This window comes from Centruroides vittatus, unplaced genomic scaffold (genome assembly GCF_030686945.1).
Source record: "Centruroides vittatus isolate TY-2023 unplaced genomic scaffold, ASM3068694v2 contig_854, whole genome shotgun sequence".
NCBI lineage: Eukaryota > Metazoa > Arthropoda > Arachnida > Scorpiones > Buthidae > Centruroides > Centruroides vittatus.
Window position 1 is genome coordinate 3,442,139 of NW_027122558.1, and position 24,391 is coordinate 3,466,529.

Genomic DNA, 24,391 nt, shown 5'->3' on the forward strand with positions numbered 1-24,391 from the left:
AAGTCTTGCATTGGTTTTTATTTTCGAAAGGCGAGAGTTTAACTGTCCCATCAGATATTCTTTGTTTTAACATCAAATTTCAAATTTCATCCAGGCCTCACATTTACCTAATCTTTTTGTGTGCTGGTTGATCTCTGTTCCCTAAATTTTTGTGAGTGCTTTTCTGAACTTATTATTTCAAAAGAACTTCATATTATTATGGAGCCTGAAAAGATTAACATGTCAAGAACTGTGCTCACCATAGAAACCAAGCAAGAGATAATAACCAAGGTAGAGAGTGGGCAGATGTCTGATGTTCCTAGGTAGTATGGCTTAAACAGGTGTACAGTAGGCACAATCTTAGCTAAGAAAGATATAATTAAGAAGTTAAGAAGACTCAAGCAGCTAAAGGAGTAACAAAAATCATATCTGAGAAACAAAGATGTGCCATCCATGAAAAAGTGAAGAGATTGCTTTTAATTTTGATAAAAGAAAGGGAAATGAAGAGAGATGTAATGACTATCATTCAAGGGAAAGCTAGAGAAATTTTTGAAAAACTGAAGAAAAACTCCACACTTGTCACATGAGGAGATAGAATTCAAGGCTACCACTGGATGGTTTGCAGTGGTAGTTCTGTCTCAAATTTGAAGAATTCGTTAAAAAAGAAGGATATTGTCCACAACAAATTTTCAATTGTGATGAAACTGGTTTATTTTGGAAGTGCATGCCGAACCATACCTACATCATGAAAGATGAGAAAAAAATTCCTGGGCATAAACCCATGAAAGTCTGATTGACGTTACTTTTGGGAGCTAACGCTAGTGGTGATATGAAGCTTATCCCACTTCTTGCCTATAACTCTGAGAATCTTAGCACATTCAAAAAACATTCCATAATTAAAGAAAGACTGCCAGTGATGTGGAGATCAAATAAAAGGGCATGGGTCACCCATGCCCTTTTATTTGATTGCAGGCTCTTTTCAAAGAATGGCTGTTTGAAGTTTGTGCTACAAGCATCAAGGATTACCTTCATACCAATGAATTGCCATTGAAAGAATTGTTGCTATTGGACAATGCAACAGGGTACCCAAAAAACCTTGAAGATAATTTGATGGAAGACTTTCCCTGGTGATAGTTCAGTTTCTGCCTCCAAATACCACTTCGTTGATTAACCAATGGATCAAGAGTTTATTGCAGGTTTCAAGAAATTGTACATTTGAGTACTATTTCATCGGTGTTTTGAAGCATGCCAATTCTCCTCAACAATGACATTAAAAATATTTTGGAAAGAAAAATTTGATATTCTTGAAGCTATATGGCTCATTCAAAGACATGGTCAAAAGTCACTCAATGACGGTTAAAGTCTGCTTGGCAAAAGCTGTCCCCCTCCTGCATTCAGGGAGATGGAGATGTCCTTGAAATTATGGATGAAATTGCGACAACTGCTAGAGACCTGGAATTAGAGGTGAATAAAGATGACATTGAAGAGCTCATAATGGAAACAAACTGATCTGATGACAGAAAAACTCCAAGAACTCCTGAATGAAGAACTCTCTCCAACAATCTCAGTGAGATGCGATTTATTCTGAAAAAGAGGAAAGTGAAAGAGGATCAATACTGACATCTGCTATTAAAGATCTTTTGAAGAAGTAGGAAGATGTCAGAACAACAGTCTTAGAATGGCATCCAAACCAGGTTGAGGTTAATAGGTTTGGAAATCTCTAAGACGACAATGCTATTGATTACTTCCGAAAAATCCTGAAGAAAACAGAAAAGCAATCGACATTGGACAGATTTTTTAATGGCCCACAAAAAAAAAACATGACTGATAAAAAAAACGCAAGACCGTGTATATGTATTTTTATTATTACATATAAATAAACATAGTAAGAAAGTATATAATTTTTCATTTATTTTTTGGGATCTCCAAAACGAATTAATCAAGTTTTCATCAAAATCTTTAGTAAATCGATAATCGGTTAACAAACAATTTAGGTAACGAACACAGTCTTGGAATGGATTATGTTCATTAACCGATCACCTACTGTACTAATAACAGCATATATTTTTCAACTTGATCTCTGACTCCATTTCATCACTTAACTTAATGTACAAGTTGTGTTAAGTCTGTGAAAATCAGCTAAATTTGGGCTACATCTGAAAATATTATTTTTTAACTTTCCCAAGGGATTTTGTTCCTTTCACATAGTAATTCTTATCTTGACTTAGCATTTCTCAATAAATGCTTGCTATCTGCCTCCTAGCCAATGGTTTTTCCTCTGATCGTACTGCTACTTGCCTTGACGTTTCTATTCATTCTGAAACCAGTGTGAAACTAAATGCTCTGTTAATTTCCTATTTAGTCACATTTTAACCAAAAGGTGCTTCTGGATACTTATGTTCTATGGATAGGTCTTTTTTGAAATCTCCAAGTTTGCCACTTTCCACTAATACCAATCTCACTTATAATACCCTAATTTCAACTATTGAAAATTTTATAAAATTACGCAAAATTGACGTTTCTGCATATAAATGGTTCTCTAGCCATTTAAAAAAAGCTACAAAATTTTCTTCAAAATCAATGGAACAAGTAGAACAATTCTCTGTTATCTTCTCTGTTTAAATCATATAGTTTGATAATTTAAAGACATATCATGTAGGAATGTATTTCATATACTGTAGATGGACAAATCAATTCTTCAGGTAGTCATTCTGCAGTATTAATTATATAAAATTAATAGTAAATATATTTAACGAAAAATTTTTTTAATTTAAAAAAAGGGTGTGTTACTTGGGGGATATCTTTACTTATACATTATTAATTATTTTAACTTGTTAATTCTAAAACTGGAACTATCTTCTAAATACTAAAATTCACACCTTTCTCTCACTTTCCAGCATTCACTGATTAAAAATGAATGTTTTCAGCTACCTTCAGCAGCCTGCGTCAGGTTGACCAAATTCTATTTTGAATGCCTATAGCAGGTTCACAGTTTAGAATCTTCAATACAGAATCTGTTCAACCTGATGCAGGCCACTGAAGGTAGCTTAGCTGAAAACATTCATTTTTAATCGGCGAATGCTGGAAAGTGAGAGAAAGGTGTGAATTTTAATATTAATTATTTTATAAAATTATGTAAGAAACAAAAAAAGGGTTGTAAAACTATTAAATAAAATGATATAATTCCTGTATGGCATGTCCTTAAATTATCAAACTATATGATTTAAAATCACAATAATCATACAACAACAGTTACATGTGAATACCAATAAACCAATAAAAATAAATATAATAAAACAATAACAAACATTTTCTTTCATTTTAAACAATCATCCCCCGTTTCTTCTTATATACAAGTATTGTAATCATATATTGTAATTATTTACCTTAATTATACCAGAGATTGGAGAAAGGACAATTAGCTTCAAATAAAGAAGAACTCCAGTAAACAGGAGACCTTTACTTACACTGAATCATTTAAAATTATTATTATAAGGAGAGTTCTTTGTCTTTTCTAAACTATTTAACAGAGTTGTTGATTCTTTTGTCTCCAATTGTAAGACTTTTTGTGTCTTCATCCCCAAGTTTTCCAGGAGAATTTCATGCAAGCTCTTTTTATTCATGATAAATCAAGCATATGATGTTTATTTAGATCTCAAACACTTGTCAATATTTTCCCCAACACCAATTTTCAACCCCTAACCTTTTCTTCACAGTTATAGTCAATTTCCTTTTCATTTTCTGAAGTCTCACAGGCTATAAATTTACTTAATAAATTCACATTTAGGGTCCAGATTAAATTCCTACCACTTTTTTTAAATTTCTGAAATTGGTCTTGGCTGTTATCCTGTCCAAACCTTTCACTCGTTATATCCAACCAGCTTCAATCAATCAATAATTATAAAATCAATAGTTTTCTCTGATAATTATTCCAATTCCCAAAAATGATAAAAATACTGTTTGACATATTACACTTTCTCCAGCAGTGTTGTTATTTGAAATGTGTATATATTGTAGAATTTATTCTCCATCATCAAGTAAGCTTTTCCCTTTCAACATCACTCAACAATTATGAATTTGACACAAACTTTGTCCTACATAATAAACAATTCCACAAATAAGTGGCCATGTTATATAATTTATATCAATATAACAGTGTTTTTGATTCTGTCTTATCTAATATTTTGCTTAATATACTTCATGAATATGATATTGAACCAGCACTTCATCTTGGCTTAATAATTATTTTTGTTAAAAACATACAAAATTAAAATAGGTGACTATGTTTCTCTTGCCTTTGTTCCTTTATGTGATGTTCAACAGGGTTCTATTCTCAGCGGCCTTTGCTTATATCTTGATCATCTCCTTTGCACCTTAAATCTCACATTGTAGCTTATGCCAATGACATAAAATTGATTTGTTTTGATCCAGCGATCTTACAATCTGACATCTTTTTGATGAAAAACCTTCTTAAATCTGCTAATATAAAAATTAACGTTAAAAAAACAGTATTTATGTATTCTGCTATGATCTGCAATCCTTTTTACCTGCTTTTTATATTGATTCTGTTCCTGTTAATTATGTTACATCTTTTAACAATTTAGGCATAATTTTTGCTGATAAACTTATTTTCAAAAAATCACATTGGTAAGTTGGTTAAATCTTTAGCTATCAGGCATGAAATTTTATGGTGGTTTTGTAGGCATCTTTTCTATAAGTGCTTTGAGGATTATTTTTTTTCACCAACTTTCAGTCTTGTATTGATTACAGAATGTCCATTTGGACTATGGCAGCACCTTCCTCTTAGACAAGATTGCTCATGCTCTGGATAAGATTTACCTTCCTTTTCACAAATTATGCAACTTACCTTATACCCAAAATCTTAGCATTGCTAAGGTTAGGCTGGGTTTTCCACTCAGTGTATTAAATATTTTGATCGTTTGTCATATAACTTTTTTAATGGTCTTATTTATTGAGATTGGCTTTCTTTCCAAATACCTCTGAGAAATCTATGCCCTTCAAACATGTTTTTACCATTTTTTCATCTGAGCTTATCTCAACAATCTTTCTTTTATTGTATTTCTTGCAATCTAAATAATTTTGACAATCTCTTATTTATTAATTTATCTAATTTTAAACTAAAATATAAAAAAAAACACTGTACAATTTTTAATAATTTGTAATTATAGCTAACACACATTGTACAACTTTTAATTTTTGTTCATTTTACTTTTTTAACTATGTAGTTTACTTTTTACGTATACTTATTGTTTATTTTTGTTTTTGTTTGTTTGTTTTTTTTTATTTTTTTAAGATGGATATCATTTGTCTTTCAGGACTTTTTCTGTATTTTGTAACAATAAATAAAATAAATAAATTTATTATGCTATCTATAAACTCCGATTCTCCAACTCCATTCATTCCATACATCCCCCACATATATTATCAAATTTTCACTATCCTTCTTCAAATTACCATGAAGATAAACCAAATTAAATTCTTCACCTCACTTCCTCCAGATGTTTCCCAATCCAACAGACTTATTTAGGTTGACTTTTCATTCATTGTTCCAAATTGTTTTTCCGAAATTATTCAGGTTTTTTTATCATGCTCTAAAGCAAACTCATCTATGTATCTTTCATGTGCTATTTCATGAGACATGTGTGACATGGTCCAAACCCTTGCCAAAAATCATTCCAAAACAAAAAAAATATATTTTTCTATATATCAAATATTCACCATTGTAATTTTAAGTAAATGATATCATACCCACTGTAACACATCATTCTGATTTTATGATACTCTTCCTATATAATTAGAACTCACTTGTGCCTGTGACCAGTGTGAAATTAATTAATTCAAGTTAACGAACGTTTTCTGGACGCCTTCCGTGTCCTTCTTCAGGTTAAACTGCTGGATTCTATTATTTTTAAAAAACTCCGTTCCGATCTTTTAAGAACGAATTCGAATGATGATAGTTCGAAAGTGTGATGACCATCGCGCATGCGCTATATCTGTCGTGCTCCGTGTCGTACTGTATCTTATTCGTTTTTAATCTTTATATTCTTTTTTATCTTTGGGTCACATGACTTCATGTGTCATTGGACCCAAATAAATCTTCATGCATCCTCTTGTAATAAAGTTTGCCAAGCAAGCGAAAGAGCTATCTCATCGCGTGAATTAATGCATGTTGTTTTAGTTTGCGCTTTATGTATCTCTATCGCTTCAGCCATTTAAGGTGTTCCATCTGAGTTGTTTTGGTTATTAGCGTGGCCCCCGCAAAGTCCACATTAATGCCCGGTTTATATTATACCCGGTATATATTATACACCTGGTGTGTATGAGGAAGATATGATACTCTTCCTTTAGTGGGTCCACCAGTGGCTATGAAGTTCCATTCCCTGAACAGTGGTAGTTTGGTTGTGGGTTTACCAGGATGGGCTGGCCACAGAGATTTCCAGGTTTTCTCCAAGTTTTTAACACTTAAATAGAGGCCAGTTACCCTTAAAAGATCTCCCGGAAGGCAAGCATTTTGTCATTTTATAATAATTAATAATATAAGTTTTTTAACAAAATATAACATATGGCTCAATTCGTTGCTTTTAGGTATAATATATTCCAGACTTGAAGAGTTAGAGATAACATATGGCATCATCAATTTTAATTTTGCTGGGAAAGTTACACAACTTGTTGGATTTTTTACATAATGCTTTCTAAACAGTAACTAGATGAACAAAGCAGTCTCTGTATCCTGTTAGATGGCCTGATTTTTACAACCCATCAAATCTTTACCATATAAGGAAGCACATCTTTTGTCTGAGTAAGTTAGCTGCCAAGGGACAATCATAATGTTTCATTTGGCAAATAATTTTAATGAAATATATTAAATAATAATTATCAAACTAAACTAAAAAAGAAAAATCAAATAGAAAATAACTTAAACTTAGTTTAGAGTAAATTGCTGGTGAAAAGTGGAAAGAGGAACTAATATTGTTTTGACAGTAATAACTTTTTCAGTTAATTTTTATATTTTAAAAACTGCAATTGCATTTTAACATATTAAACCTTTCTTGAACTAATCGGAATAATGAATTTTTGAAAGCAGAAAAGAGATTTAAATATGACAACCACATAAAACATACTATTAATGTTCTTACAATGACTAACTGATTTTAAAATTTTCTTTACTATAAATATATATATGAAGTAAACATAAAAACAATTTGCTATAGTTTTCATATGATTGCTTATTTTACTGTTCTCATTTTGTGAAATGGCAATAAGAATCAAATTTTCTAAGCTGATATATGTATCTTTTTCATATTCTGTTTTACTTTTGCTAGCGAAACTCTGTCTGAACTAATAAGAAAACCTCCAGTTCTGATTAAATATGCATAAATGTAAAATCAAATTCTGTAGAATGGAAAATAGAGAAGCAAGAAACAGAGGTGGCACTCCCATAACCTTAATGGTACCTTTGATTACATTTCAATCATGAAAATGATAAACCGCAGATATGTGGCATTATTACTTGTAGAGAGTTTCAAAATCAGTTCAAAAATAACCATTACTGCAGAAGAAAGGAAAATAGCAACAGAACTCAACAAAAATCGAGAGAAGCATCAGTGACTAGGATCAAATTTGAGAATGATCTGGATTTGAATGAAAACAGAGAATCATAAATAAGTTTGTGTTGGACAAGTTCAAGTCAGCAAAAATAAATATTTTATAGTAAAAGACATTGACTTGTGTGATGGGTCCTGGTTGTCAACAAACAATTGTAACACTCTCAGACTTCAAAAATGCTGAATTCTCTGCTTCAAGAAAAAGTATGGGATCATTTCTCAAAAACTCACAAAATGGACATCACGAAGAAAAGAGCAGTAAATCAGATATCAGAAGACGACTTTATTTTGTCCATTAAGGATCTGTTGCTGCTGTAAATCTGAGATTGTGTTTTTAACAGATCAGAGTGGGTTTCACTGAGAGAAAATCAGAAAGAACTTTGAAAAAGAAGGGTAAAAAGCAAGTTACTGCATCCACTTGATCACTTCATGCAAAAACTTATTCCTACAGCATCCACTGCCCAGTTGACTGTGTCCTCTTAATTACTACTAATGAATTTTTTCTGTATTTAACAGTTGTTAGTATTATTTGATAAAGCCAACCAACCACCAGATTACACATCAGGCTACTTTTTTGTGATTATATTTAATTAATTAATAAATAATTATAATGCCAATTCTTTTCTTCCAGAATATTCTAAATTTAATAAATATTAATTTAATTTTAATTATTAAATTTAATAAGAGATGGCACCTAACACCTCCCTTTAGAGACTAATTATTTAGTAATTAATTAAATATAATTGCAGAAAAGTATCCAATGTAATCCGGTGGTTGTTTGGCTTTACAAATTTATCAGGTTTCATAAGGTTTGTTTATGTATTATTTGATAAATAAAACTTAAATGAAGTGATATGATGAAAACAATTTTGTTGTTCCATATGCATTTGTATCTTGGAGATATAAAGTTTAGGAAAATAAAGTTTATAAAACTTACTAAGGTTTCCACTCAGTATTCCATTTTTCCCTTATTTTGTAATTACTTCTACGATGAAATGTAATAGAAAAGAAACATTTTTATGTTCAAGATAGTATTTTCTAGGAATGCAAATCAATAATTGATAATTATTGAAAATAGTTATGAGTAAAAATTATTGATAATTATCAACACAAACAAGCTTTTGAATGTGGCTACTATGTTCATTGAAAGTCTTATACCCATTGGAGGTGGGTATAACCCAAGGTCTTACACCCATTATAACTGGACACCACTGAGTGGTGAAAGTTAAGCCACTTAACCTCATAGCTAATGCTTCTGGGAAGCACATCGTAACTAGGGATTGCAATCCAGCAATGTTTTCAATCCAGCTGGATTTTTGCTGGACCAACATCATTCCAGCTGGATCCAACGTGAATGTATTTTTGGTGCAATAAAATGTTATCTATCTATCTATCCAGCAACTTATGGTATTTTTTAAAGAAATAAAACATTTTTTTAAAAAAATACTTAAGAAGCTTTTATTATTTAGACTGGTTACTATAAATCAGTAACACTTCTTACAGATTTAGGTAGTAAACTTAACTTTGGTTCGATTTAACACTTGAGATAGAGATAATTAACTTTAAATGTTTAGTTAGATTATAATTATAATGTAATCTTTAAGTTAAATAATAGCAAAGGTAATGCTACTAATTATCAGGTCAGTCCATAAGTTCGTGCGTATTTTTATCTACAAAAAAAGCAGCCAAAAGATTTTAATTAAATTTTATTTCAATCTATAATGTATTCACCATTATTTTGTACAATTTTTTGCCATCTCGATGGTAGCTTTTTAACCCCGTCTTCGTAAAATGATTTCGGTTTTGAATCAAAATATTCAGAAATAGCCTTTTTTACAGTGCAGACTAGTGCAGAGAGAGCATCGTCGTCGAAGTTGACGGATCTTCCCGTACGAGCCTTATCCTCCACACTAAAATCGTTGTTTCTAAATCTTTTAAACCACTTCTGCGCAGTCCTTGAACTAATTACGATTTGATTATGTACAGTATTTATTTTTTTGGCTGCATTTGTAGCATTCTCACCAAATAAAAAGTATAAAACGTGTCTTTTATATTCGTCGGTTACTTCCATTTTAACGAAAATAAACAACTGAAATGTTCACAATTCTGAACAGTATTATACGAATGAGATCCAATTTAACACTTCGGTGTAAAAATTATCACATTAGACTGACATTTTTAACAGCAAAACAAGATTTTTCTCAAGGTCATAAAAATGCGCACGGACTTATGGACTGACCTGATAATTTATATTAATGTATTATAATAATTTAAGGACGGATAATCAGTGGCTAAGTGGCTATCAGTCTTACCAGTTTTCTTATATAGGCTCTACATATCAGTCTGTAGTTATTTATAAGTAATTTAATTATTACTGTTAGTATAGTAGTGAGTAAGTAATTACTAGTAGTCTAGTAGTTAGTTATTATTATCACAATCATGAATTGCATACATCCATATCATCATATATCTAAGATACTGATACTCATTAATTTAATTAACTATTTAACTAACCAGGTAGTCTCAGTTTCTCACTAATTTTCACAATAAAATTGCCTAGCCCAGCCTGCTAACCACTTATAGAATAAAAGTTAAAAACTCTTACTTAATAGAATTATAGTAGAAGTTATAAAATATTAGTCTTGTCTTGAATAAAGTATTAAAGGATTAAATAAAACTAAATCAATCACTTCTGTTATTTTTTTGGACTTTTCTGGAGGTAGGATCTCAAGAAACAAATGGTATTGATGGTGTTGTCTCCCAACCTACTTCTTAATGAATTGCACATATATCCCGCTGCGGAGAAGGCCTTTCTGCCTCTATGCAAGTTGATTTCGGAGTCATCAAATAATCATAAATTGTTCCGTCACATGATTCACTGACGTCACAACTGACCGTAAATTAGAATTATGCACCAGGACTAGGAGAGGAGTTACTTATTTTATTTAGCGCTAAGACACTTTATTCCGCGAGAGCAGAAAGTCAACTGGCAATTAGACCAACAGAGGTAAAAGGGCGGGCGGTGCAGTATAGAGAGGGGGTTTAGCACGTGCCACACCACTCTCGCTGCCGAGCGATAGCGCACGTAGCAAAGCAGCAATGCCGACAACGTAGACTTTTGCGCCATTATTTAGAAAGTTAATTGAGTATTTGTGGATCCGCAGCGCTGGATCCAGCAGGCCAAAGAATGCACTGGATCTAGCTGGATTGCTGGATGAGGGATCCAGCAATTGCAATCCCTAATTGTAACATGCTTACATAGTAAACTGTGTTGATAGTAGTGATGGGATTGGAATATCAATATATTGATATATTGTGCCTGGTGATTTCTGATATATTGTGATATTCGTGGTTCAAATATATCACTGATATATCATAATGTTTTGGTGCAATATATCAGTGGAAACTGTGGATTGGCTGGGGAGGGGACAAAGGAAAGCAGCATTCAGCATTGTCATTGTGCTGTGCTGTTTGTTTGTGGCACCATCTTGCAAACTGCCAGACTGTGTGACTTATGCAACTTATGAGTGATTTAAAGTTTTAAACTAAGCATCAAAAATGCCAAAATTACTGCAAGCATACTTTACCAAAAGTTCTAAACAGTTTTCTTGCTGTAAATTATGTAAAAAACAAGTTAAAACCTCAGGAAATACAACTAACTTGTGATCCCATCTAAGGTCTAACGACAAAGAAATTTTGGGGTTAGGCCTGCAGACACCTTCAAAACATCAAATGAAGGAAGTAAATAAGGAAGATGAGATAGGTTTAAAGTTTAAACCTAAGTAAAATATGGTTTACCATAATATATGAACATTTCTGGTTACTTAATGTAGAAATTAAACAAACCTGAATCAGAAGTGGAAATAGAAAAAGCTGTTTCCTTGCAGATGGAATCAAATTCAATAGATTTGTCTTATGGTACAAGAAGTGAAATCACCATGTTCGTCCAGTTCCAGAAATGATTCTTGCCTAAATTCTATTCCAAGTTCCACTCTCAGTCCCATGCAGGCTGAAACAAAATCTATCCCATCAATATTTAAGAATGCAACTGATTTTCAAATTTTAAGTGTAGCCTGCTAAAATTAAGTATTGTAGGTATGATATGTCATGGATATTAAACACAATTTTAATATAAAATTTCAGGTGATGGTAGAAAAGACAGGGCTTTCAATGATGCTCTTGTAAACTTAATTTGTAAGAAGAACATACCCCTATCATTTTGTGAGTCTGAGGCTTTTAAAAATTCTGCAAAATTGTAGTGCCACTCTATAAAGTACCAAACTGGAAAAAATTTGTGAAATGATTGAGGAAAAACTATAAGGCTGTGTCAGCTTTACTTTGCTAGAAAATTTCTACTGTCCAACATCTTTCGTTAACAACTGATATATGGACTGATACTTACAATAATACAAGTCACGTCTCTTGCATACCATTTTGTAAATGGCAGCGAATTTGAATCGATGGCATTAGGAGTTAAAGAAATGCAAGGCAAACATATTGCTAATTATATAAGTGAGATTTTACATCAATGTGTGATGATTTATAGAACTGAGCCATGATGTAAGTACAGTATTACTAAGTTTTCACAGTGCACTTCATATCATTTCTGGATATTATCATTGAGTACTAAGAAAGCATTCAATATTTTAAAACCACTTAACTGCACCATCTCAGAATGAATATATAAAAAAGGAGTGACTAACAATAACCAATTAACCGGAGTGCAAAAAATCAATATTTGCGAACATTTTTGAAGCCCCTTCTGGGCTCTTCCTCAGGCTTCCTTTTTTTATTCCAAACAAGCTGGCAATTAACCTTCAAATATCTATTGAATGGTATTCGATTTGGGATACGATACGCGCATGTGTTCCAAGATGTTTAGAATTTGTTTGGAATAAAAAAAAAACCTGAGGAAGAGCCCAGAAGGGGCTTCAAAAACGTTTGCAAATATTGACCTTTCACACTACGGTTAATTGGTTATTGTGAGTCGCTCCCTTTTAATATATTTTGAAATCACTTAATCAGTTAACAAAACAGATTTCAGGTAAAATATCAATAGCAGTACAGAACTGACTGTAATACAGTCAAATCGCAATAAGTCGACACCCGGATAACTCGACACCCTCGGTTAAGTAGTCAGTTTTCTGTGGTCCCGGCCGACTTACGTAGGCATTAATGTTAAACTCCAGTTTACTCGACACTGTTTAACTCATCACACCGGATAAGTTGACATACTTTTGCTGTCCCACACTCCGATAAGTCGACACCCCCTCCTGAAAAAATGAATTCACTCCGCACGTGTGGTGTGAACTCGTTTTTTTCAGGAGGGGGAGTCGATTTATTTATTAATATATAATTAATATATTTAATAATATAATAATACATTATTATTATTATATATATATACATATTAATAAAAATGCCTTAACATTTTATGTATTTTTATGTATAAAATAATAACAGATAAACAAAAAGAAAATAGACAATCTACATCAACATCCAGAATCCAATTCTGCATTTTCTCACGCTAGAGGCATTAAGAATCCTTAGACGTTACTTGCCAACAATTGACAATTGCAAAGATTATGTTTTCAAGGTGTTCGTGATCGTTGAAAAAAAAAGTTGAGACAGTTAAGTGCTCAAAACAAACAACACTAAATGAATTTTTCAGTTTTTCATCTAGAGAGTAATTGTAAATGGAGGACACAATGTATTGTAAGCCCATACTACTGTATAACACACTATTGTATTTTATTAATTGTAGTTTTGTGTTTTTTTTTCCGACTTCGCTTTAGTCGACACATCGGATAACTTGACACATTTCCACTTCCCCTTGGGATGTCGACTTATGTGGAGTCGACTGTATATAAGTTCTATGATCAAAGCCACAGATGCCAGAACTCCTTTGGAAAACAGTAGGAAACAATTTTCAGGTTGCCATGGTGGATTCCCTGGAACACTATTTTAAGGATGCTGAAAACAACCACTTGCTACCTATTTCTAGTATATTTGATCTGTGGTTTAAAAGGCTGCATTTTGATTTGCCAATAGCTTGTTCATGGGCAATATCTCACATCAATAGGCCCTAAAAGATATTGTGAGAACAAGTAATGAAGGAAATGAGCATCAGTTACAACATAGGGTAGTACAGACTGCTAACAGTAATGATATTTGGAGTTTCCACATCTGTCTAGCTACAAAGCAGACAGGCGTTGAACACAGAGACTCAGGTAGCTTGATTACAGAGTTAAAACATTACCTAAATCAAAATATGATAATGATAAATGTTGCCCCTTAAAAGAATGGGAACATTTTTCTGCAGTATTCCCAAGCACGAAGAAGCTAGCAGGCCAGTATTACTGTATTCCAGGAAGCGCTGTTCCGTCAGAAAGACTGTTTTTGAAAATGGGTCTCATTATGCGTCGAGACAAAACAGGCTCGCCAGTTCAATCCTTGCAGAGGTAACATTTTTATCTTCCCTCTCCAAAAAATGATTTGTTACAATGTATTAAATTAGTAGGCTATGTAATGCAGAGTTTTGAATGTATCAAGATCATAAAAATAATAAATAAACAAACAAGTTACATACTGCATTTGCATGTGTAGTAGCATTTGGTAATTTCTGAGTTCATTATCATTTTGTTTTTTTTGTACAGCTTTCAAATCTAAAGTGCAGGTTTTGGGGTCCAGTGAATTACAGTATTGCTGGGTTGGATTCCCACACTGTTAACAGTAAAAGTGAGGAAATGTTATATAGGTTTCTTTGCACGTAGATTTACATATAATTCCCTTTTTCCTGTTATAATTTTTGAATCTGCAAGGCAAAATTTTAACCTTAGTAGTCAAAATTCCCAGCTTAGTGTGATATACTGATATTTTGTGATGATATTAGATATCATTATTGGCATATCAATATTTACAAAACTCTTCTCATAACTAGTTGATAGTGGCAAATGGACAATGACAATGCAAAGACTTAGTGATGAATAAAACTGTTTGGCTGTTAGTGCAAAATTAACAATAAAATCAATTGTGTGGTGTGACGAGGAAGAACAGAATTAGGAATGATTACATACAACAGGCAAAATGGGTTTAAGTAAGATGCAAGAAAGTATCGATAGATTAAGATGGTTAGGACATGTTGGAGAGAAGTGAGGACTATGTTGGAAAGAGAATTGGGAAATTGTAAGTGATAGAGAGGAAAAAGCATGGAAGACCAAAGCTGAAACAGAGAGACAAGGTGGCATAAGATTTGAGAGAGAGGACACTTTGGATGGAGAGAAGTGGTGAAAACAGATTAAAGATAGAAAATACCGACCCCCATATGAAATACGGAAAAACACAAACAAGAAAAAAAGCCTTGTTAAATTTGTGTTGCTAAATTATGTCATTTTATCAATGAAAGCTGTTAATTTCAAAAAAAAAATTTTGCTTCAAAGGGTTAAAATAACCAAAAATGTCAGTATGTAGTAAACTTTATAAAAAGATGTCAATTTTTAATAAATTATTTCTTAATTTATAAAATATCATAATAATTATTTTTAAAAATTTATAATTTCTTTTTTATAGAAATATTGGGTTGATACAGAAGTTTCTGGAATATTTTAAAATTTTATTATTTAAAAGGAAGTTTATTCAAGAAAATAATCGCCATTACATTCAAACACCTCCCATCAATTGGACAGGTCACAGATTTTTGCCAAATAAAACTTAGGCTGTCTTGAATCAAAGAACTCTGAAAGTGCAATTTTTATCTCAACAGCAGCAGACTGCTCTCCATTCAAAATGTTGCATGGAGCAGAAGAGATGATAGTCAGAGGGTGCAATGTCTGGGTTATACAGAGGTGTGGAAGAAACTCCTCGCTAAGATTGAGCAGCTTCTGGCAGGTCAACTTTGACACAGTGTACAGAGTTAAGTCTGAATGTTACTTTATGTTTATGGGCTTTGTTTTATTTTTCATTATAATTGTTTGGAGACCTTTTAATTTTGTTTAAAGATGAGAATTTGCCCATCTCCTAGTTCTAAATTCAAAAACTTTAAAATTATTACTTACAGTGACTGTCAGCTGTAAATGCAATTCATCACCAATCTCAAAATGACATTTCCTATTAAGCAATCTCCAATGTGAATTAAAGAATAGCCACCTGATCACACTGTTGCAGGTTTAAAAATTCAACATATAAATCAAAGAAAAAGATTCTTAAGAATTAATTTTAAAATGTTAGCATGTAAGTATGTAAACAGGACGGATTGGCATAAGCTACTGTGATGTCACACTCAAGGAGTATAATACAACTGAGGAATGAGAGGAAGGTTGAAATGAAGCTACTGAGTGTGAAAGGAGATTACCAAATAAGTGGAAGGTACAATGATTTTGAAGTGATTGAAGTTTTTTGGTGTTCTTTGTGATGATGGTTAAATTTTATGAGTTTTGCACATAAATTAACTTTATTGTTGGCATTGTTTGAGATTAGTTTACATTAGAGTTAAGTTCCCTAGGTTTAGGAAAAATTTGTAATTCTTGTTTTATATTTGGTTTTGATTCCAAAATAATTAAAACTCAAATTTTTATAATTTGTTTGAATTACTAGAATATAATTTACTGGAGCTGTTTTGTGTTTTCTCATCTAATTTATAATTAATAATTGTAAGATTTAGCTAATAAAGATTATTATACCTGTCCCCCACTGATTTTGATGAATTTTGGCAAAGGTAGTGTTTGATACAATAATGCAGTCATCCAAACTGTTTCATTCTATGAGCCAAAATGAGTGAGTTATGACTAATTCAATATGGAATTACTACTTACAGCAAACTAGTAATATGGTAGTTCAGTCATGAGGGTACTGATCTGTCTGAGAAGAAAAGGTCAATGGCATGTTTGTTATCCACACCATGATATTGTATCACTAAAATAAAAACAATTATTATTTGGAGAAAGAAGTTTACTGTAATATCAACCATAGTTAAATTTTTTAGCATCACAAATAGTTTTCCTATTAGAAAAAATGGTTAATGTGAGCCTAGGTATACAAAATGGCAGTGCTTCCGGTAACCTCGATGGCAAGTGTTTTTAGAAAAGAAATGTAGATGGCGCTGATAGTAATGATGCCTTCGTATGCAAATATCCATCAAAAAATTCCGTTCGGGAAACATGAGGAATAATGTGAATTTCGGATTTTGGTTACGATGTAGACGGATTATGTATGTTGTTAATTTTTTAAAAGTGTCTGTGTTTTTTTCAAAGTTTGTACAATTTACTCGAAGTCTAAAGTTATCGAGGAGGAAAGTTTGTCAATGGTAATTAACATGATAAACGTGTCATTAATGTATTTAATGCGTGTTAAATGTCATAAAAGTGTATTAAAGGTGTGTTAATATTGTGTAAGTGAGGTAAAAATTTTGTGAAGGGTTTATATGTGGTTCAAATTTGCATTTAAAGTGTGTAAATGTGCAAATGTGAGTTAAATGTGTTTAAACATGGTTTAAATGTGCATTTATAGTGTGTAAATGTGTTTAAACATGTTTTAAAGTGTGCAAATGTGTGTTAAACGTGTTAAATTTGTCATAACCAAGGATATGTAATAGTGATTTCCGATACGAAAGACAACGTGAACGACACATGGAAGGCTAGGTGGCCGTGGATCGCAGGTGCCAACCTCTATGGAGATGCTGCCTATCGTAGATGAAAAGTCGAGAGATGTGAATTGTAAGACTGCAGTTCTTAAGAGGAGTAAAATTTATGTACAATACAGGCAAATTTTGTTCGAACCACTGATGTATAAAACCTGGTAATTCATTTCGTCCATGCATCGATTGAATTTATAGGTAGTATGACGACTTTTTTATTTTTCGTTTCTGGTCCAAGAGTAAGAAAAGTAACCAAAAGCAGCGGAAAAAGTAAGTAGCAAATTACGTTTCAAAAATGTTTTAGTTTTAAAAAAGATTAAATATAGGCGCGTTTATGTTATTGTCAACGGTCGCCATCTTATTTGCACATTTGCGTGTGCAAACAAGATGGCAACCGGAAGCGCCACCATTTTGTATACCTAGGCTCACATTCACCGAAAAAATTTATCCACATGACTGTCTATTGGCATTATGGAAAAGGTTTAATTTCCCAAGTACTTTTGGAGACAACATATTTTACAAATTGAAACATTCTGTTCTCTATAAATGATATTGTTTGAGTACATCTATATACTACCAAAAGTACAGTACTTGCAAAATTAAACCTTTTCCATAATACCAATAGACAGTCGTGTGGATAAATTTTTTGTAACAATATTTGGCATCTAGTTTTATGTATATATTATAGTTTTTATATAATATAAAAGCTGCATTATATTAATAATTATATCAATATCCTTAAAAATCTTTGCATAAATATTTTAATGACACTTATAAACAGTTACATTAATAGTTTAATAAAATTTAAGAAATGAATTATAACCAGTAAGTTAATGAAGTCATTTCATGCAGTGAACTTATTTATTATCCTAATCAAATCAGTAGCATAAAAATCACTTCTTTATAAGCTAAAACAAATTTAGCTTTAACAACACCTTAAATACTTTTTCAGCAACACTTCATTTAAATGAACATTTCTGACCCCTTTTTAGAGGTTTGCATCAGGTTTAACATATAAACAAGAAGATTCAAACTATAAATTCTAATTAATGTTTTAACAGCTTTTTAAAAGAAATTGAAATAAGATTTTGAAGCAAACAGCTGTGTATTTTAACTGAATATGAAACATAATATGTACGTATAAAATATTACAAAATACAATTTACGGATAAATACATTGTAAAATGCATTCAATATATCTAAATAAATTACAATAAAATTACGCAAGTAAAATAAAATTAGAACAAAAAAATTAAAATTATAAAATAAAGCATCAAGAAGGGTTGTTAGCTTAATTAAGATAACTTGTTGTAAATGCAATTTACTCAATGTTTACTACGTAGAGCGTATGTCACGTGATCATCATATTGGGTTATGCACTAGTGATTACCAGACTTTTGATAACGGGTCTTTCTCTTTATTAACCTGTCCTCAAAGCAAGGAATACTTCATATGCTTCTATTGTTTTTAGCATATGAGTTTGGAAAACTCTTTTTATTAATTTTGCTTGGTTCCAGCATGTTGACACTGTGGGTTCACTTGCTATTTGGGCCAGTGATGTAGTGTGTTTATCTTTACTAATGTCGTATTTATGTTCTTTTATTCTTTGTGTTAACAATCTGTTTGTCGCACTTATCTATGTCAGTCTTCGATTAAATCTATGGTCCTGCACTAGGATTGTGTATACTCCTGGAGCTAAGCTGTTATTAACACAGTGGAAACTCGCACAACAAGTATTTCGCATAACGAGCAAAACAAATAGTAAAAATTTGCCTCACTTAACGAGCAATGTTTTGCATAACAAGTGACGAGGAGAGGGGAAGTCCCAAATTGTGCACATGTGGCATGCTCCATCAGTCTGTGTTTAGCATTCCTTTTGCTAGCATCTTAATGTTGCTTGTGATCACATATTTTTCCAAACTTGTGTTCACACATATTACTTATAAACATCAACAACCATAGCCTGTTATATAATAAACATGCCAAATGATATGCCAAATTCTTGGGTCATTAAATTTAATATGAGATGGAAACATAATTGCCTACCTCTAGTCAAATTAATTAATTTCTAATATTTAATTATAGCCTTTACATAACCCAAGAATTTGGCATATCATTTGGAGTATTTATCAAACATATTAGCCGTGATTTTTTTTTTTTGTTTGTTTCTGCAAATCGAATTCTCAGTGTATACCGTACAATTTTTTTTGAATAAACATTATACATAAAACAGTTGAGTATTTTTTCGGCATGGAACGCATTATCATATTGTAAAGTACTTAATTTTAGTATCTTAGGAAACCGACTATAATTACGGTCGGTGAAACTTCCGTTAACCTAACGGGTACTTTACGCGAATTCGAGATTAGTTTGCCAGGCCTGGGCTTTTAAGCGTGCACCGAAAAATTAGTAATAATAACGATAAATATCAAGTCAGATCAAAAGTTCAAATATATTTAATTAGCAACTAGAATGTACTACGTACAAATATCAATAATCCAAACCAAATTTATTAACGAAAATCAACAAGTCAACCCGACAATAAACTCAGCTACTTAGCTTAACTTAATAGTAATTCCCCTTTGAATTTCGACAAATCAAATACTTAGAAACTATGAACAAAATCTCTTACTAATTAAACATCTATCCGTCACCTCACTATACGAAGAAAACTATTTCCTCAATACTTTCGATATCGTCAAATCGTCAATCGAACTCCTCTTTAGCACCTTGGATCGTCCAATTATCAATCTGGACTTCTATCAGAAAATACTTCGCTTTCGAATTAACCTCGCTCTCAATGTCGCCTCGATTTGGAATTCACCTCGGTTTGGAAATCACCTCTCCTTCTTCGGTTAACGTACGGGTTTTATACTGTGAGGTGACGTCACACTTGAGCTGGGTCACTCCCCTTATTTACATACTTAGTTGCTAACATTAATTTTCTTTTCTGGCAGCTTTAAGTTTCCGACAAAGCTTATAAACCGTTTACAAAATATTTATCATAATTTTCTGGGATGTTTAAGACGGTTTATCAAGTATTTCTCTACTAGTGATTGTGGGGACTCCCCCCTCCATTTTTTTTTTCTGCGGACTGTTACTTCCGCCGGGCAGCGCAAGTGCGCAAGATTTTTCCTACGGCGCTTATTTCTCCGTGAGTTGTTTTATCTTCATTTTTCATTACTAACAAGAGAGTGGTGGGGAACCTTCGTCCTAAATAAACATAAACCCCAAACAAAAGATAATAAAACAGAAATAATAATAAAATAAAAATAACGTTCGGACTCAGTTCCTTACAGTATTTTACATGAATTTCTATGGGAAAAATTGTTTTGCTTAACGAGTGTTTCACATTACGAGTAAGACTCTGGAACGAATTATGTTCGTTAAGCAAGGTTCCATTGTATTGTCTTTGTCATTTCTTAGAAGCCTTAGATTCTTAGAAGTGATTGCATTTATAAGTTTATTATCCATTCTTCAACTTTATATTCTTTTAAAGGTACTACTTATCAATTCTAGGAGCATCAAAGGCTACATGCTTACAACATCCAAGCTCATCAATTTAAAAATCACAGACTCAAAATTTAATTTGTAAAAGTGTTATTAGGGCATTTGCATTTTTAATACTATTACTCAAACTTTCAATACAACTTAACATTGAAAGTAAAAGTATTCTTAAGATTTATCACTGACTTTTTAGATATAAGCATTATAGTCATCAGAGGTATTTCAAAAGTGGCTAAATGTCAAAGCCTTCAAATATCACTTGATACATGTATACATCAGTTACATGTATAACTATACTGTAGTCTTTTAACAGAACATACTCAGCAAATAATTATTAGATTATCAAAACACACCTTATGTTGCCAAGATAATTTATTGAAAACAAACTAATGTTTTTAGCCTATTCCATAGGCCATCCTCAAGTTAAACCAGAAGATTGGAATATCAGCATTCCAAAAATAAAATACATATATTTAAATACAAAAAATAATAATGGAAAATAAGAAAGTAACAGAAAAATAATATACATATGTAAAAGAAAAACAAAATCAAATATAATAATAAAAATAAAAATCCAGTAATAACTCCTTAAACAAACATTAATAGAAATTATTAATTAAGGTATATTCATAAAACATGAAATTATAAACTAAGGCATAAATTAGGAGTTCATGTAAAACTTTTTGACTATAAATTTCCAAGCTGATGGTAGACCTGTATACTGTAGTCATACTGCATCCCACTAATAGGTGAATGTGAACTCATTCGAACATCACTCGAGAATGTGTTCGTTGCATGAGTAATTGTAAGCAATTATGTTTTTACCTTGTAGTAATCTGAATTGTATTTATCTTCTAAAAGTATTGTATTATTTTTAGATTTTTAAGGTGTAATACTAAAGAAAAATCACTAATATGGAGTGATTCGAAATGCATGTATATTAGAGAGAGAATAATAAAAAGTATTGACATTTGGAAAGGAAAATCTGTATCAAACTCACTTAGTTGGTTTACAAATTACGAAAAAAATTGACAGTATACACTACTTTTATGCCAAAATTCATCAAAATTGTTGCAGGACATAAATATAATACTCCTTGTAAGTGTTTAATAAATACATTATTATTGGGTTTTTTAACAAGTTGTTATTTGTTTTTTCTTTTTCTTGGACAATAGTGTTCAATTTTCTCTCATGTCCAAAAGACCAAACCTGGAAATCAGTGAAACCTAATTTTTTATATATCACTGCTCATTAGGTACAATTTTTTATTTATTTATTTAATTTAAAGTAAGAAGGCTGTCTAGATGACTTAGCCATGGAAGAAGGGGGAGAGGGATGGGGAGGGTTGAAAGTAAGGAAGGAAGGAAGGTGGTAGGGAAGAGGTCACAATGTGTCCTACAACACATAAGCTGAAATAGTATAGAAACATTTACATATGTACAATTGCCAATTTGGTTATGGTTGATACAGTTAACAGATTAGTTACCTACAAAAAAAAATTAATTTATACCGCACTTTCGCGATAGTAAAATTGGTTACAGCTGGGAGCACAAGGTACACTGACATCAAGTTGAATATACCCAGGAACAGCTGCCCCTATGGGTGTACAACAATAACATGTCCAAAGTGGTCGTGCAGAGAGAGAGTATTAGGTACAATTTGGGCAAACTTGAACATTTGATCTAAGCGGTGCATTACGATATGCGGTCTTGCATTCAGATTGTGAGGAACCCAAACAATTATTGCAGATCTTTCCAATGGCAGGCAAGTGACAAACTATGATGGACTGGTGACAATCAAGTATCTTGCTCATTTCTCATAAAGTTGGGCATTGGGTGGCTTCCACTGGCTGCCACAGTTTATCATTCAATACGAGGAAAGGCTTTTGTGAGTAACTTATCTTCAACTTCATATTGCCCAGCTTTAAGTTTACTAAACCAACAGTCGATTACAGAACAGAGATGACATTCTTGCTGAATGATTGAATCATAAAGCACGTGTGTACAAATCTGGTTAAAAGGAAGAATTAGCAAACTTTGTGTATTTAAAAAGTTGGTATTTGTCACAGAATATGTTTTCACTTATGATTGAGCACCTCAACATCCTTCATTTACATACCCCATAAGAAACTTCTAGATGCTAGCTATTGGTGAACAATTTTGAATAATCAATCATCTTTACACATCGGGATTCAATACAAAAAACACACTTATGTAAAAACCAGATAACCAGAGTGGTTGATATTATTACTACAAAGCTTGAAGAAGAGCCCAGACGGGGCTACGAAAACGTTAGCGACCCTAATATCAACCACTCCGGTTATCTGATTTTTACATAAGTGTTTTTCAATTTTGAGTATTCTACAGGTCTAGAAAATTCCAAAAACTTTTGCATCAACCCAATGTATTGGAAAAATTTTTACCTTTTCTACTGAAAAGTATTTTTTTCTTCCAAGCACATCAAAAGCAAAGTTATCGTCGTCATCTTCCTCATCATCATCATCATCATCATCGTTGGAATGATTAACATTAATTTTAATAGAAAGACTAAAAAATAATATTAAAATGTGTAAATGTATAAAAATTTGATATTTTTTAATTAAATCTTTCAAATAAAATTTCAAATATTCAAATAATATTAAATCTAAATGAAAGAAAATAATACATAAAAATATATAAGACTTAATATCATAGTCAATGTTCTCTCTAGCTCTCTTGACTAGGTCAGGGGTCACCAAACTACGGCCTACGAGGTCAATTCATCTGGCCCACTGCCGTACTGTGCCACAAATGAGCTAAAATATAATTACAGTAGAGCATCGATTATCCGACCCCCGATCAACCGTCACATCGGTTAACCGACCGCGTTCTAGTCGGCAAATTCAAATGTCCGCTTGTTAAATTTTTGCATGTTTTAGCTGGCAACAATGGCTCGACCATGAAAAGGAGGCCAGTATTTAAACCAGGCTTAATTTTCTATTTTTCTTTATTTTTGTATTTATTTTGTGCAAAATAAAGAAATAATTTTTAACGATATAATAGCGATGATTACTATTTAAAAGAAAATTTTGTTAGGCTTAACATTGATGAAAATTCAACACAAAGTAGGTTAATAGCGATATACTAATATACTAATTACATGGGATATACTAATATACTATACTAATAATGTATTTTTTCACACTTTTCGGTTATCCAATTTTTCAGTTATCCAACCAACCCCAGTCCCGAATTGAGTCAGATAATCAATGCTCTACCGTATTTATATGGAAATATCATAGATTGTAGATAAACTTATTATGTAGAAAAAATTAAAATAAGTGTAAGTAAAAATGCCAAAATTAGTCCAATCTGATTTTGCATCTGACATAATATAACATTTAAAAAAATCAGCAAAATAAAAAATTTGGCAACATTGAATATCAGATCACTTTTTGTACAAGTACTGTACCTACAATGAAGTTTCTAAAAAAAGCAATTACAAGCTTGCTGCAGCAATCGTCTTTGTGTATTGGTAAATAAAAATATTGGGTGTCTTTATTTTTTGTGTATTCAGTATACTGTATTGAACAAAATGGTTTTTTTTTTTACTTAGTAATAGAGTAGACCTTCTACCTGGTAATAAATGTCAGGTTTCCGGTGCTCCACTT

At 32.0% G+C, this 24,391-nt stretch overlaps 1 protein-coding gene across 2 annotated transcripts in view; it reads right to left on the reverse strand.

Annotated features, from left to right (window-relative positions):
* LOC136982623 (conserved regulator of innate immunity protein 3-like) overlaps window positions 1-24,391 on the reverse strand; it is a 71,170-nt gene that overhangs the window by 26,636 nt on the left and 20,143 nt on the right. For both annotated transcript variants that reach the window (XM_067279182.1, XM_067279181.1), the window contains exon 3: window positions 23,165-23,288. In XM_067279182.1, coding sequence (XP_067135283.1) covers window positions 23,165-23,288 — 124 coding nt within the window. The remainder of the gene's footprint in view (window positions 1-23,164; window positions 23,289-24,391) is intronic.